Below are 14,469 nucleotides of genomic sequence, written 5' to 3'. Positions count from 1 at the left end.
GGGGGGGTGCATTACCCATGGCCCCAGGGAGAAACCACACCCGGGGACCCAGGCTGCTGCAGATGGGGGGGAAGGGCCCAGCTCAAGCTCCGTAGAGGGCCGGGCCAGAGCCAGTGTTCCCTGCCCTCCTGGTCTGGCATGTGGGACCCAAGCCTGAGTAGCTAAAGCCACTCAGGCTGGGGCATGGAACGGACCCCCTGCTTTCCAGTTAGAACCGAGAAGGTCCTGAGTCCTCATGGTGGGGTCGCCTGGGTGGCACCCCACCCCTAACAGGGCTCTGGGCACCAGCACACCCCTCCCACCACAGGTGACATTGGTAGGGTCTTGGGGCCCCTGCCACCTGGCAGTGGGGAGGGGTCAAGCCCTGCTGTTTGGACACGAGGAGACAGACCCATGGCCGGCTCTCCTGTGGTCCTCACACTGGCCTGCCGAGGTTTGGGGGGTCCTCTTGGTCTGTACCTTGCCCTTCTGCTGTGCTGAGTACCCACCCCAGACCACCATGGCACCAAACGGGCCCAGGCGGAGACGAGGCCACGGCGGGCATCTCCGTGCTGAGAGCAGCTGTGGCCACGGGCCAAGGGTGCCCCATGAACCCCCACTCAGGGCCCCCCAGCAGGGCAGTGGACGGCTCAGGATGACCTGGATCTTGGAAAGGACCAAGCGTGGTCCCAGCTCAGGGCCTCTGTCCTGCTCTCCTGCTGGGGGGCATCAGGGGCTGTCTCCTCTTGCTCCAGCAGGGCCCCGCTTACCTGTCACCTCTCAGAGCATGCCCTGGCCCCTTCCCCAAGGCGCGCAGGTCTGGAGCCAACGCTGCAGCGCCCCGGGCTCCGTGTCCTCTCCTGTAAAGAGCACCTTCCCAGTCAGGGGACGTACGGAGGAGGCGGAGGGTCCCAGCTGGCCTGTGCTGTGTCGGGCTTGTGCTGGGGCACGATGTGGGCAGGAACGGTGCACCTGGCCCTAGCGTCACTTTGCCAGGCCTGGCGTGGGGCTCCGGGTGCAGGCAGCGTCCTGGGGACCATGGTGGTGGGCACCGGGGCGCAGGGACCAGGGACCGAGCACTTAGATGTCGGAGCCCCTACCGGGCCTCAGGCTCTGCCCGGCTTGGAGGTGATCCTCTGGAATCCCCTGCCTCTGGCGGCGACCCCTGCCCTGCGCCCGCCCCCGTTCAGGCCTGGTGGAGGGCCGGCCGCGACGCCCCCGCGGGTCCCGCCCCCAGATGCAGGGGCCGCGGCCGGCAGGTGGCGCTGCAGGACCGGCCCCGGGGGCCGCACTGCCTGGACCCCGCGGAGGGGCAGAGGGGTGGGTGGGCGCCGCGGTGACTGCCCAGGAGGGCGGGGCCCCCAGGGCAGGACACGCTGTGGCGGGGACCCCCAGCCCTCAGCACTGACAGGATTGTCGTGCTCCCGGGATCAAAACTCTGCAGGAAGGGGTCACCTGGAAACAGGCAGGACACAGCCTCAGTGGCCCCACAGGGAGCCCCAGACCTTACAACCTTGGAGTGACCTGGTCGTAGTGTGAAACTGCCTTCTGCTCCCTCTTCCCAGCCTGGATGCTGCCCAGGGAGGGGCTCAGGGGCCAGCGTGTCAGCACGAACCCCCCCACCTTACCCCCTGTTACCACGGAGACGTGGCCTCGCCCCTCAGGACCCCGGGTGCACCCTTGGGAGACCCCCAAGTCGGGCACCCTGCCTCTCCCTGGGTCCTCTCCCGCTAGCTGGGCTTCTGCTCCTCACCGACACTGGAACTCTGCGGGGCCAGGAGGCTCACGTTTCCGGGGCTCTCAGCTCCTGGACCCCAGGGTCCTCTGGGGACACAGCACCGCGTGCAGGTCCTGGCGGCTTCCCTCCCGCAGGACGACCTTCCATACACGCCGTGCCAGGCCAGAAGCTTCAGGAAGTGTGGTGCTGGAGAGCCCCGTGTCCACGGCCCACCCCACCCTGACCTTGCAGGATAGCGGGTCCCTCGTCTGTGGTGTGATTACACCAGGTCCCGCGCCGCAGGTGCACACAGGTTAGAAGCCAGTGGCTCTCCAGGGGTGGCCCAGGACACTTGTCACAGCTGGGTGAGGGGCACCTCTGGTTCTGTTCAACCCCCCTCTCCCCAGCGCACAGGACACCCCCACAGAGAACGACCCTGCGCCCCTGCCAGCAGCAGTAGGGGATGCTGACCTCAGGCCCCAGCCTCTGTCCCTTGGGCAGCATGCGCCGTGAGCCGCGGGCCGTCCCTGTGAGAGTTGCTGCCCAGGGCTGGGCTGTCCTGGACTCACCCGTGGGACCAATGAGCGAGCAGCCTTGATCTCTGCTGTCTTGGCCATTCTGTCTGTGCATGGCTGTGCCACCTTGTGCCGATGGCCAGCCGGCCGCTGTCAGGCTGCCGAGTGCTTCTGTCTACTTGTCACACGGTGGGTACGTTCTGGTGGGTGTCGATGTGGGGTGACGATGTGCCCACGTGCCTCTCCCCAGACTCCTTGTCCCTGAAACGGCCGTTTCCCTCTCCCACCCCCGACCAGCCCGCTGGGCCCAACTGCCCAAACCCGAAATACCTGAGAGAGCCACCCTCCGCTGCTGTCCTTGTCCACCTGTGCCTACGCACTGTGCCGGCCAGCCCTGAACTGTGGCAGAGCTCATCCCCGGCCTCACACGGTCATAGGAACCCCTGCGAGGCCACAGGTGCGAAGGGGTCGCAGAGGTGACACTCACGCAGGTCTGGACCACCTGCACGAGCTGCTGACCTCCGCCCTTGCCCGGGTCTCATCCCGACCTCATGGCAGGGCATGTCTGAGGAAGCCAGTGCCAGGCAGCGGGCCATGGTCCCACGGCCAGACCAGAGCCACACCTGTTCTCCTGCCCTGGACCCGGGGACCCCCGTGCTGCTTCTCCCACCCACACTTGCTGCAAAGCCTACTTTGCTCCCAGGCCCCTGGAGTCAGCTGAAATGTAGCAGCAAGGATCTCGGGCCGTCCCTGCTGGTCCCGCGCCGCCACTGGCCTTCTGAGGCACCAGGACGTCCTAGAGCAGGACTCCCAGGAGTGCCGCTCCAGCACTCAGAAGCCCCCGGCTGCCATGCTCCGTCGTCGTGGCGAATTGCCAGCACAGCCCCCTGTCCTCGGTGGGGGGGGTGGGGGCTGCTGTGTGCCCGGGACCCCTGGATTCTTCCCTGTAGTGTGCGTGGCCTACGAAGGCCCCGGGGTACTCGCCACTTCTCCATCATCTGGTCTGATCCACACAGGGTTGTTAATACGGGGCACAGCTGTGCTGTTCTGGGGATGGGGGAGTCGTCCAGGTGACCCCGGGCAGAAGAGTTCCTGTCACCTGGGGAGGGACCACATGTTCTCTGCAAGCGTTTGTACTTGGTCTCTGGTTCCCCTTCCTGATCAGGATGAGGGAGAACACAGCCTCACTTGCTTTCTAGCTGTCCACGGTCCTCCTGTCCTTGTCCACCTGTGCCTACGCACTGTGCCGGGGTGACTTGCGGGTGTCCCAGTGCCCTCCCTGGCATCCTCTGGTCATTCAACGTGTCACCACTCAGCCAGGAGGGCACCTCAGCTGGGGGCAGTTACAGACACTTCCCCTGGGCTTGTCCATGCTGGTGGCCAAGGGCACGATATCAGCCACCAAATATGTCCACTACACTTGTCCACTCTGGGTCTGGGAAATGACTGTCGGCTAGATGAGCAGACCCAAAGCCAGGACGGGGACCCGGGCTGGAATCGCATCGGTGGGACCCCCCACTCTAAGCGGGGACCTGCGGTCACACTTTGGGCCTCAGGTTACCAGCGTCAGCGGGAACCCTATGGCCAGCAGTCCTTAAGTGCCCTGATATGTCCCCTCCCCTGGGCTCAATTTTGGGGTCATGGGGAGGGGCTGGTATCCGCATGGTGCGGACTTGTCTGCTGTTGCAGTGCGCTTCCTGAGCACCTGTCTCCTTTCACCCCAGGGCTCTGGGTCTGGAATCTACTGATGTCTGAAAACTGGGTAAAGGACCACGACCTTTTATTGGGACGGCCTGGTCACGCGTCCTTGACGTCTTCTCTTTGGACACTCGTCCGGTCTCCAAGAACTCTGTGTTCGGTTCACCACCGCCTTGGCATCTCAGGCCCTTGGCTCGGCTCCAGTCTGGTTGTGTCCACAGGGCCCCGCGTGGCCAGATGCCGTCCACCCCATCACTGTCAGCAGACCCGGCCAGGAGCCTCCACTGACCTCCACACGATGCAGATGCCTCTCCTAGTGGGCTCCTGGTGGCCTGGCTCCCTGGTGTGACCTCCAGGCCCCCTGTGGAGCCCACCCAGCCTTGCGCTGCGGCGTGGCCCTTGTGACAGCCTGCCCTTTTCAAGAGCGCCTCCCCAGCCCTGTGACCGCAGCACGTCCTGGGACGGAGCCTCAGACCGGGAAAGGCTCCTGATCATCGAGCTCCCCTCGGCTGCCCGGGACGAGGTGCTGGGGCCTGAGTCCCCTCTGCCCTGCCCTGGGCCACCAGGTCCCCAACACGCGACACCACTAGCTAGTTCCAAGAGGGAGGCGAGCAGGTCCTGAGAGGGGAGGCTCTGTTTTCTGGGAGCAAGCCTTCCCGAGAAGGGGTGGGTGGCTTGTGTGGTCGTCCCCGCGTGCCCATCATCCAGCCGGCACCCTGGTTGGCACCCAGTGGACCCGGCTTTCACCCCGCGGGAGCCACCTCCCCTGACCGCCGAGCCCTCCCAGCCTCCCTGCAACCTGCGGCCGTTTCCCAGAGTGACGGGGATGCCATCACCCCACACCGTCCACGACTGGATCTGCTCACCAGCGCAGCCCCCTCCCAGTTCCCCAGGGCAACAGCTGGGACCCCTGGAACACCCACCGTGCGGAGGGGGCCCAGTGTCCTGTCTCTGCAGCGGCCGGCCCGGACCACCCTGGTTCTGTCCGCCCGCGCTTGTTCCAGAAGGGCAGTGGATCCAGACTGACCCCCCGGGAAGTGTCCACAGGGTGGTGAGAGCTGGCTTTTGATCCCCCTCAGAGAGACTGTTCACTGGGCAAAGCCATGGCCGCGGCCACCCCTGCAAGGACCTAGGGCGAGGACCCGCAGCTGACAATGGGCCCTTCCTTCCTATTCCCTGGCCCTGGCCTGATGCTGCGCCCTGGTCCGCATGCCAGGAGGCTGTGTGGAGCCCCTGCTGCACGGCCAGGGCCTGCCCGATCTCCCTCACGCCCCACTACACAGCCTCCCCAAAGCCTCTCAGCCGAGGGCCACCCTCTTGGGGCCGTCTCCTCCCTGGCTCCCCACTCCCTACCTGCCGGGTCCCGGACTAGGTTGGACTCCTGGGGACCCCACCTTGGGCACTGCTCTCAGCGTACACATGCCCCCCCCCCCGGGTCTGCTCTCTTGCTCTCCTGCACCACTGGGCTCACTCAGGCAAGCCTGGGGGTGGGGGGCTCCCATCCACTGCTTGGTGCGGGACGGTGTAAAACACACGACTGAGGGGTCACCTGGGCATGCAGGTGCGGTTCCCCGCAGCCACACTGATCTTCCCCAGGGTGGGGGCAGGTCAGGGACTCCGGGGAGGGGCACTGGAAACTCCCGGGGCACAGAGAAGGCTTCAGCCCTGCCTGCGGTTGTGTGGGACCCGCCTCCCGCCTCTGCCCAGACAAGCGGCCATTCAGGCCACAAGCCCCCTCCCAGGCCAGGGGCCCCTCAAAGCCATTGTTGCTGGGAACATCCCAGACCCCACGCTGGCGCCACACCCGTGAGGGGCAAGGAGCCCAACCTGTCCTGACAAGACTGTGTGGGGTGGGGGACACCCACCTTTCCAGGGACCCCTCCTCCCAGACCCAAGTCTCCAGGGACGTTGCCGGCCGGCATCCCCCCACCCCAGCCACCCCACAGCTGTCGGGGCGCAGGGTCTCCCCAGCACCTGCCATGGGTCAGGGTGGGCTGTCTTGCGCTGCACCGACGCAAATGCAGGGAGGGTGTCCAACCGCGTCTGCGGCTGACCCTGAACACCCGGGGCGCTCCCAGGGGGGTCCAGGGCAGCGTCCCCCAGGCCTGCCTCCAGGGGTCACCCGCGGACCTCAGGGCCCTTGCTGGCTCGAGGGCGCACGGCCCGCGGCCCCGCCGTGGTGGGGGGTGGGAACGAGCCCTCCGGACGGCGCCCGGCCTCTGGGGTCCCCCCTCCTCAGCCCCTCGGGACACCCATGCACGGAGAAAGCATCCGGGTCCTCCACGGCCCCGCTCCGGGCTCCCCCAGGCCCCCCGCAGCCCGGGACCGGCGGCCGCCGCCCCCTTTCCGGCCTCGCGGGGGGAACGCGGCGCGGCCCTGCCGGGAAGGGGGCGGCGCCGGAAGCGGCCGCGCGGGGACCCCCAGCTGGCGGGCGGGGTGGGGGAGGGGCGGGGGTCGGCCGGGCCCGCCCCCCTTCCCGGAGCCCGGGGGACGCGGTGCTGACGCTGCCGGGAAAGCCCGAGGCTTCCGGGACGTGGGCGCGGCGCGTGCGCGGGCGGCCGCGACCTTCTGGGAAGCGCCTGGCGACAGGTGGCCGCGGGCGGGACGCGCGCTCCTCGTGACGTCATTGCGGGGGGGCTCCCGGAGGAGGCGGGGGGGGGGGTGAGGGCGACGCCAGCTGGGGGGGCGCGGGCGGGCGTCCCCGCGGGGGAGGATGCGGCCGCGGGGGCTCCCTGCCGAGAGGCCACCTGCCCCCGGCCGTGCTGTGGGCCCCCAGGCCTCCCCCGACCCTGTTCCACGGGGCCTCCCCCAGCCCGGGCGCCCCGCCCTGCCCGCCTGGACCCCTGAGTCCCGGCGTCGCCAGCCCCGCCCGGGCAGAGCCTACTCCAGGCCTGAGGCCCCGGAAGGCCCCGTTCCGCCCCGCTGCCCTCCGCGGCTGGACCCCGAGGTCTGACCAGTCATCCCCAGTGCCCTGCGGGGCCTCAGGCTCTCCTCGGGCCACGGTCTGGGGAGGCCTCCTGGGGCCCAGCGCCTCCGTGCTCCCCTGGGAGGCAGGACCCCCTGACCCAGGGAGACCCAGGGATGCTGGGGCGCGGGAAGGCTGCTCGGTGGGGGGTCCGCTCTGGTGCTTCCGGCTGGGTGGCCTTTTGAGGTTCCAGACCTCGGTTGGGACAGAGCGAACCTCATCCATCCCCTAGCCGCGTCGCTGCGTGTGGCCCAGAGGCCCAAACCGGCCCCCATCTACCGCTCAGCGTCCTAGGGGTCGCGGCTGAGGAGGGGCCCGCCCGCATGTCCCGGCTAAAAGCCAGCGACGCCCTGAGGAGCACACAGGTTGGGGTGACCTCACCATCAGCACATCCCTCCTTAGGGTGAAGGGTGGCTGGGACACGGCCCCCTGCAGGGCTGCCTGGGGAGGGGGACCCGACCTGGGACTCCCCCAGCCTGCTCTCCCAGGTGAGCCGCACCCCCTGAAGCAGCCGCTCGCGGGACAACACTGGCCCTTGTCTGGCTGCCTGGGTGGCGGCTGGGGTGCCAGTCCCTGGTGTCGCTGGCAAGGAACGGCTTCTGCCCCCACCCCCAGTATATTGTCCATTCAGCCTCCGCCCTGCTATTAATAGCCCCTCCCCAAGCCAGCAGCTATAAATAGCCCCCCAGCCCCTCACACAGGCCCCTCAGACGCCTGCTGCCCAGCCCACACAATCACCCACACACGCTAGGACACTGGTTCACTCAGAGCCAAGCACGCCCGGGCACGGAGCCCACTCCTGCTCCGCTCCACGGCCGGGCGCACAGACGGGGCACACACCGCCACAGCCACTGGCAGCCGACACAGTCCCCACACTCTCGTGGGTCCTCGTGGAGCCAGGGCCAGCGGCAGGCTCGGGCCAGGGGGGCTCCCCCCCCGCCCCCCGCTATCCGTCCCCGAGGCCCTGCGGCCTTCTGGCCCTTCCTCCCGCTTCCAGGCGTGCAGGCTCAGTCTGCTCCTGTGGGGCCTCAGAGGTCTTCTCAGACCCTTGAGCTTCTCCTGTGGAGCAGGTACCATAGCACCCACCTGCTGGACATCCTGGGGCGGCACGCCAGCCAGCACTGGGACCCCCCCAGTCTGGAGGGACATCCACTTGGAGGGAGGCCCTGGGCCCTACTTCTCTGTCCTAGGAAACCAGCCCCTGTGTGGACCGGGCCCTGGCCCTCGCTCCAAGCACTGCTGGGTCAGGCCCTGGGGGTCACAAGCCCAGTACAGGCCCCCTGACTCTGGCTCTGGCTCTAGAGGACCATGGGGTTGGTCCCGCCTCCTACCTATCCCATGGCACTGGCCCCACCGAACTCCTGTCTCCTGCTTGCTCCGGGGGGCCTGGTCTCAGCTAGCGGTGACTCTCCCTTGCCGGCCCCTGTGGCTGGTGGTACCCAGGGCCGGGATGGGGGGCGTGGAGCCCGCTGTTATTGTGACAAGTGGAGAAAAGGAAAACAACCCTGTTTACGGAAAAGGCGCGTCCGCCGCCACTGGCCAGCGGCCTTCCTGTGGGGACAGAGGCCCTTTGTTGGAAAAACAGGAAGAGAGGATTTCCAGGACCCATCGGGCCACCCGCCGGCCGGCCGCCCCAGCTTCCGCCGCTTCTCAGCAGCTTCCGCCGGCCACCAGCTGTCTGTCTGTCTATCCCCTTGTCTCTGTTCCTCTGACCACAAGACCCAGACTTCCAGCTTTGGGGGTAGAGCTGCCCTCGGTGTTCAGTCCCGCAGTTGGGCGGGGGTTCGTTTGGAGGCTGCTCTCTCCTGCCCCCCGGCCACACAGGGATCAACCCCTGAGATGTGCCCACTGGGCGCCCAGCTTCAAGCAGAGGCGGGGAGCACAGCAGGCCTGGCCACTGTGGAGTCCCAGGCCCGCGTGGAAGCCCACTAGGGGGTCAGCCCCACACCGCAAACTTGCGGGGGCAGGGATCCCAGGGGTGGGCAGGGGTCTCCCTCAGGACAGCAACCAGGGCTGCCCTGAGTGTGGCCTTGGACTGAAGACCCAAGGAGCCCAGAGAATGGCGTCATTAGGCATGGGGCGGAGGGATGAGGCTCAGGCTAAGTGCGGGGGTGGGGGGACGTGGTGGTCAACACAGCCCGAGGCCCTCTCCTTCCCCCCTTCTTGCCCCCGCCCCGGGCGGCCGGCGTCTTGGGGTCTGGTTATCGCGTCCCTGCCACCCAGGACCATATCCAGCCCAAGGCTCACGCGTGGCTCAGCAGCGGGACCCACCAGCAGCGGGGCAGGGGTGCGTGGGAGGGTGCTCACACGCACACACCCGTCTGCACTCACGTGCACACACGTGTGCACACATTTTCGGACACACGTGTCCCAGCACATACACACAGCCCACAGGCCCCACCATCACTGACCACCTGCACCCCCTTGCCCCCGCTCCCAGCCAGGAGCCTCCACGGCTCTGGGGACAGTCCCCAGGCACGATCTCCAGGCTGGCCTGCGTGGGTCGCCCTGCCCCGTGCAGCTGTGAAGTGCCACAGGGTGCCTGGCCCTGGGGTGGGGGGACAGCCCGGGGCAGGGTGACAGTTCCCCGCCCTGACGTTGCATGTCCCCACTGCCCCGGGCTTCTGTGACTTGGAGTCCTCCCCCGTCCCCCTGCTCCCCGCTGCACGTCCTGTTGGGCTCTCGTGGGCCGGAGTGGAGTCTGTGGTTCTCCAGTGACCTCGGTCGGCCCTTGGGTGCATGTGGATCTCGCACTGCAGGCCGAGGTAGGGGTGTCCAGAAAGGCGGGGGGTGCACACGCCGACCCCTCAGCTTGCCTGGTCTAGCCTCTGTCCGCACAGTGTCCAGCTGTCCGGAGGGGGAGGGCCTCCCCCACAGCTTCTTCAAGCTGGCGCTGGGCCCGGGCTGGAACCCCCACCCCAGCTGTGCTAAGGTTTTATGTTCTTCTTTCTTTTATGCAGCCGATGAAAGAAGTGCTCTGAGCCTGCCCGTGCCAGGCCTCGGGCCTAGAGACCGACCCTCCAGCGCTCACGGGCAGCTGGACGCCAGGGACTCCCATGCCCCGGCACCTGGGTCTGCACCATCGGGTGCGGCTCTGTGAGGCTCAGAGGGGCTGCGCAAGAGCTTGTGGGGTGGACAGGGAGACCAGAGCTCCCCCACACCCTTGCCCAGGTAGCTCAGGTCAGCTCTGGCCCTGGTGCATGGAGGGCTCAACAGAAGACCCCTGGGCCTGGCCCCAGACCTGCCCACCTGGATTGCTGGGTAGCACTGGGTGCCAGAGAGGCCTGGCGGAGGTGAGCGAGGGGCCACGCAGACACCGGACACTGGGTGGGGGCGGGGGAGTGGGAGCACGGCGCCCTCACTGGTGTGAGGGGCTTCAGGGGGCAGATCTGGGGAGGATTCGGCTTCTACCCCGTGGGGTGGGAGCCCGGTGGGTTCTGCGCAGAGGGGCCGTGAAGCGCCAGAGTCTGGCCGGTCCCCCTGCTGCACAGTGCTGGGGGGCTGCTTAGAAACTGGCTGCTGTGAGGGCCCTGCTGATAGCCTGATGGGGAGGGGGCGAGCCAAGGGCCACTCCAGGGTTCAGGGCGGGGCTGGGGCGGGGCTCGGGGCTGGGCGCTCTGTTGGGACGGGTTACCTCTGGCCCAGGTCCACCACCTGCTCTCGGCTCCCGCGTGCAGGCTCGCTGACGGGGCCGTGTCCTCCATGGGCCGACACCTGCAGCCTGCTGAGGCCCCCTTGGAAGTGCCACCCCGGCCGCCCAGATGGTTGCCTCTGTCAGAGAACACAAGAGAGCAAGGGCCTCGGTTCAGGTGACTATTTCAGGGAGGCCTCCCCCAGAACCCACAGACAGGGAATCTGTGTGTCTACCTGTCCCTCCGTCCATCAGTCCAGGCATCTGCAGTGCTACAGACCCATCACCACTCTGGAAAGTTTTGTTTAATGGTGAGTAAACGAATGACCCCTCCTCTCTGTGCGGCCACTGCTCTGCTGCCCAAGACCCGATGTGGGCCTGGTTGGGGGTTGGCTCTCCGGAAAGAACTCCGTAATGAGCAAATGAATGAACGAACCAGTGAGTGAGTGAGTGAGAGAACCAGGGAGTGAGTGGGGGCCTGAGTGGGCGCCGGAGGGTGAAGGAATGAGGTGGCGGCGGAGTGCTGGGCCGGCGGACGGGCTGCCCGGCCCCCGTGGGCTCACTGCTGACCGTGCACTCCGAGCCCCAGCCCTACCGGCGCTGCCCAGCCAACGGGGGGATGGCCTCAAAGGCTGCTCATCGGGCTTCTTGAAGCCGCAGCAGCGCCGAGGCGTCGGGGTGGCTGAGGCCGCCTCCTGCCCGGGGAAGACACAAAGCCACAGCTGTTCCCGGCTTTGGCAGGCCCCAAGCCGGGTGGCCACGCGGCTGAGGCGGGGCCCAGGCTGGGATCTGAGGTGTGCAGAGTAGTCCTTGAGGACCCCCGGCCCCGGCCCGTGGGATGAGCCCCCTCGTCGCCCCTGGGGCCCCCAGACGGGGAGTCGGCCTCACCCAGGTCTGAGCTGGCGGTCAGCAAGGGGTGAGGTGGCTGGAGGGGCCCCTGCAGGGGGGCTGCAGAAGCCCAGGCTGGGGCTGGTCCCAGGGAGCAAACTTGGGAGTTCTGGACGTTTTGCTTGAAAATCACTTTCCCCAAAACCAGCCTCCAGTATTTGTGCCACAGCCCCAGGCGCCCAGATCAGAACCCCTGAAGCGGCAGCCTCCTACGGGGGCTGGTAAGCGGGTGGGGACCATTTGGCTGGGGGGTGCACGGCCCACAGCCCACGGGCTCCCAGGCCCCGAGGGCCCCAGAGTTTTCTCCAGAACGAGAGTCCTGCCCCAGTGTAGCCCTCTGGCAACTCCTCCCTGATGCCTTCATCCCTGGGGGGCCGACCTTGGCCATCTGTCCACCTGTGGCCATGCTGGGGCACGGCTGGGAACGGCCCAGCTCCCCCCGGTCAGGGCCAGCCACCCCGGTGAGACGGCTGCCTGCTCACCTGCTGCTCTGGGGCAGCTCAGCTTGGCTCCTATGTTCCCGGGAGAGACTGGGGCTCATGGGGCAGCAGGACCTCTGACCCGTAGAGCCCAGAGCTCCGGGGACAGGATCTCCACGCAGTTGCGCGAGTGACCATTGCGGCTCCCGTCCCTCGGTCCCCGGGCACCATGACACCCCGGTCCCTGTGCGAGTACTGGGTTGACCCTCCCACGGGAAAGACAGCGTGATTGAGGGTTCTGGGTCCCCGGCCCCGCTGTATGAAGGCAGGAGACCTCGCACGCGTGGCTCCGTGGCCGGACTGGAAAGCACCTGTGGTCTGTCCTGTGGGGCGCCGTTTCCAGTCCCCTTGGCCGGGTAGGAGAGTGCATTCTCGGAACCAGCGGCCATGGCCCCTCCCCGGAGCTGCTCTGGCCCCCCCACTACCGTGGCCTTCGGGCAGCCCTGCGGGGGGCCCGCGGCCGTCCCACCTCTCGGGGGCCAACCTGGTGAGTTAACGGGTGCGGCGGGGGCCGTGGCCCGCTCCCTCGGGGCGGCTGGGGTGGGCTCGCTCGGGCCACGCCAGCGCGCGGGGAGGGGTACTCTGCTTATTTGTGATCTTGGCTGGGTGGGGAGCTCCTGAAGCTTCCCCGTCACTGTACGTGGCGGTTCGGCTCTGGCTTGTGGGCTGCGCTCTCCAACCCCAGCCATTCACCTGGGGACCGTAGCGTGTGGACTTTGGACGTGGCCTCACGTGCCCCGGCTCTCTTGGGGCCACGGTACTGCTCCAGATTGGCAGGTGTCCAGGCGGACACGGGCCACAGCTCCTGTCCCCAGGGCGTCCCCACGAGCCACCGGGCACCAGGTTGTGCTCCCCGGGATTTCCTCAGTGGGCGGGTCAGGCTCTCTACCTGACGGACCTGCCGCTCCGTCATGGGCGCGGAGCTGCCGGGGCCTTCGCTGGAGGCAGGGCCAGCAACGGCAAGAAGGCCGCTGGGAGGACCGAGGACGGAATGGTGGTGCGACGGGACCTCGGGGGTCCCTGGCCCTCTGGCTGCTCTGCCGGGGGCGGGGCTGGTCAGTGAGGAGGGGCCCCGTGGTCACCCAGGTGAGGCAGGACAGAAACAGGGACCAGGCTGGGTGTGAGCCCCGGGAGGATGCTGGATCCCACCTCCTGGTTTGTGCCATGCCCTCCTCTCCCACGAGTGCCGGGCAGCTGACCTGTAGGGCTCCACGGGAAGGTGCAGCCCGTGTCGCAGAGCAGCCCCAGCAGGGACAATGGAATCCGCCGCCCGCAGAGTCGGTGATCACGAGCCCGTGCCCCCGCGGCTCAGGATCCGTTGCTGCGCGGCCAGAGCCCACCCACGTGGCGCTGGGGGAGGGAGCCCGGGGCGTCCGGGAGGGTAGGGGCGGCAGCCGGGCCCCCCCAGGAGCTGGCTGGTAAAGTCTGTGGCTGGGGGTGAGGGGATCCCCCGGGGCTTGAAAGTCGAGAAACGGTGTTCCCGCCGAGTCTGCCGGACACGCCGGTGCGGACGACGGATGGCGGACGCTCCCTGAGCAGGTGGGGCCGGCAGGGGGGTGTGTGGCGGCAGAGCAAGTGAGCAGGGACGCCGTCAGGAGGGAGCGGCCACACGGGGGCTGCGGAGGGACGGGGGCCCGTGCTGGCTGGGGGTCTTAGGTGCAGAGGCCCGTGAGGACAGGGAGAAGGTGTTAGGCAGGAAAACCCCAGTACGCTGCAAATCAAAACCACCCTGAGGCCCCCTCCCCCCCGAAGACAGCTAGCCCCCCAACAACGGAGAGGACACACGTGCACCGGTATTGGAGCAAGGGGCGGACCGCGGGGGTCACCAGGGGACTCGGGGGGCCACTCGTGGGCGTATGGCTCTGAGAACTGAAAGCAGAGACGCAGACGCATTCTCGGTGGCATTATTCCAGTAGAAGAACAGTGGACGCAACCCGAGTGTCCCCTGCCGGAGGAAGGGACAGACAAAATGCGGCCCGTGGGCGTCGTGGAATAGTCCTCGGCCTTGAAAAGGAAGGAGCAGCGGACACCTGCCAGGACCTGGGGGAGCCCCGAGGACTCGGTGCTGAGTGAGACCAGCCAGACACAGAAGGACAAGTCCTGGCCCCAATTCTAGGAGGCACCGCAGTGGTCAGACCCGGGGACAGTCGACGGTGGGGCTGGGGAGGGGGCTGCGGGGGGAGAGTGTGTGACGGGGACAGGTTCAGTTTGGGGAGACGGAAGAGTTCCGTGACAGATGCACAGGGGGGCCGAGCTGCTTCACGCTCTGACCTGCACGCCTCGTGGTTGGAGGCTGGGCTGGGCGTCGTGGGTGTCTCACCTCAGTGGAAACGCCCGCTGCCTTGGCTGCTGCGGTGCTCCGCGCTCTGGTCCGAACCCAGCGCGCCCATGGGGAGCCACGGATCAAAAGCACGTGGTTTCCACGTGTGCACTGAGCCCTGTGCTGGTTAAGTCATGCCGCACAACGTAAAGATGGGAACATCCGTGATAACGACGGTGCGACTTAGTGTTTCTTTACTCAGAACAACATTAAATGACAAAACCACCATGATCAGTTGAGAAAAAGGCCACGGGAAAATAAAAAAGTTTGTATTTCA

At 67.5% G+C, this 14,469-nt stretch overlaps 2 protein-coding genes across 2 annotated transcripts in view; one reads left to right on the top strand and one right to left on the bottom strand.

The window, feature by feature from the left end:
* ALG12 (ALG12 alpha-1,6-mannosyltransferase) overlaps positions 1–8,348 on the bottom strand; it is a 24,923-nt gene extending 16,575 nt beyond the window's left edge. Inside the window, exon 1 of the mRNA XM_032345868.1 lies at positions 8,206–8,348. The gene's annotated coding sequence lies outside the window, so the exon portion shown is untranslated. The remainder of the gene's footprint in view (positions 1–8,205) is intronic.
* Positions 6,164–14,469, top strand: LOC116592479 (nascent polypeptide-associated complex subunit alpha, muscle-specific form-like). Its single transcript, XM_032345669.1, has 8 exons — positions 6,164–6,498; positions 6,686–6,856; positions 7,945–8,009; positions 10,552–10,683; positions 10,766–10,816; positions 11,542–11,614; positions 12,138–12,359; positions 13,786–14,469. The coding sequence occupies exons 1-8, from the start codon at positions 6,164–6,166 to the stop codon at positions 13,943–13,945; spliced, it is 1,209 nt and encodes a 402-aa protein (XP_032201560.1). The 3' UTR covers positions 13,946–14,469.

Source organism: Mustela erminea, chromosome 6, assembly GCF_009829155.1.
Source record: "Mustela erminea isolate mMusErm1 chromosome 6, mMusErm1.Pri, whole genome shotgun sequence".
In the NCBI taxonomy this organism is placed as follows: domain Eukaryota; kingdom Metazoa; phylum Chordata; class Mammalia; order Carnivora; family Mustelidae; genus Mustela; species Mustela erminea.
Note: the sequence above shows the minus strand (reverse complement) of the source record. Positions and strands in the feature narration are given on the sequence as shown.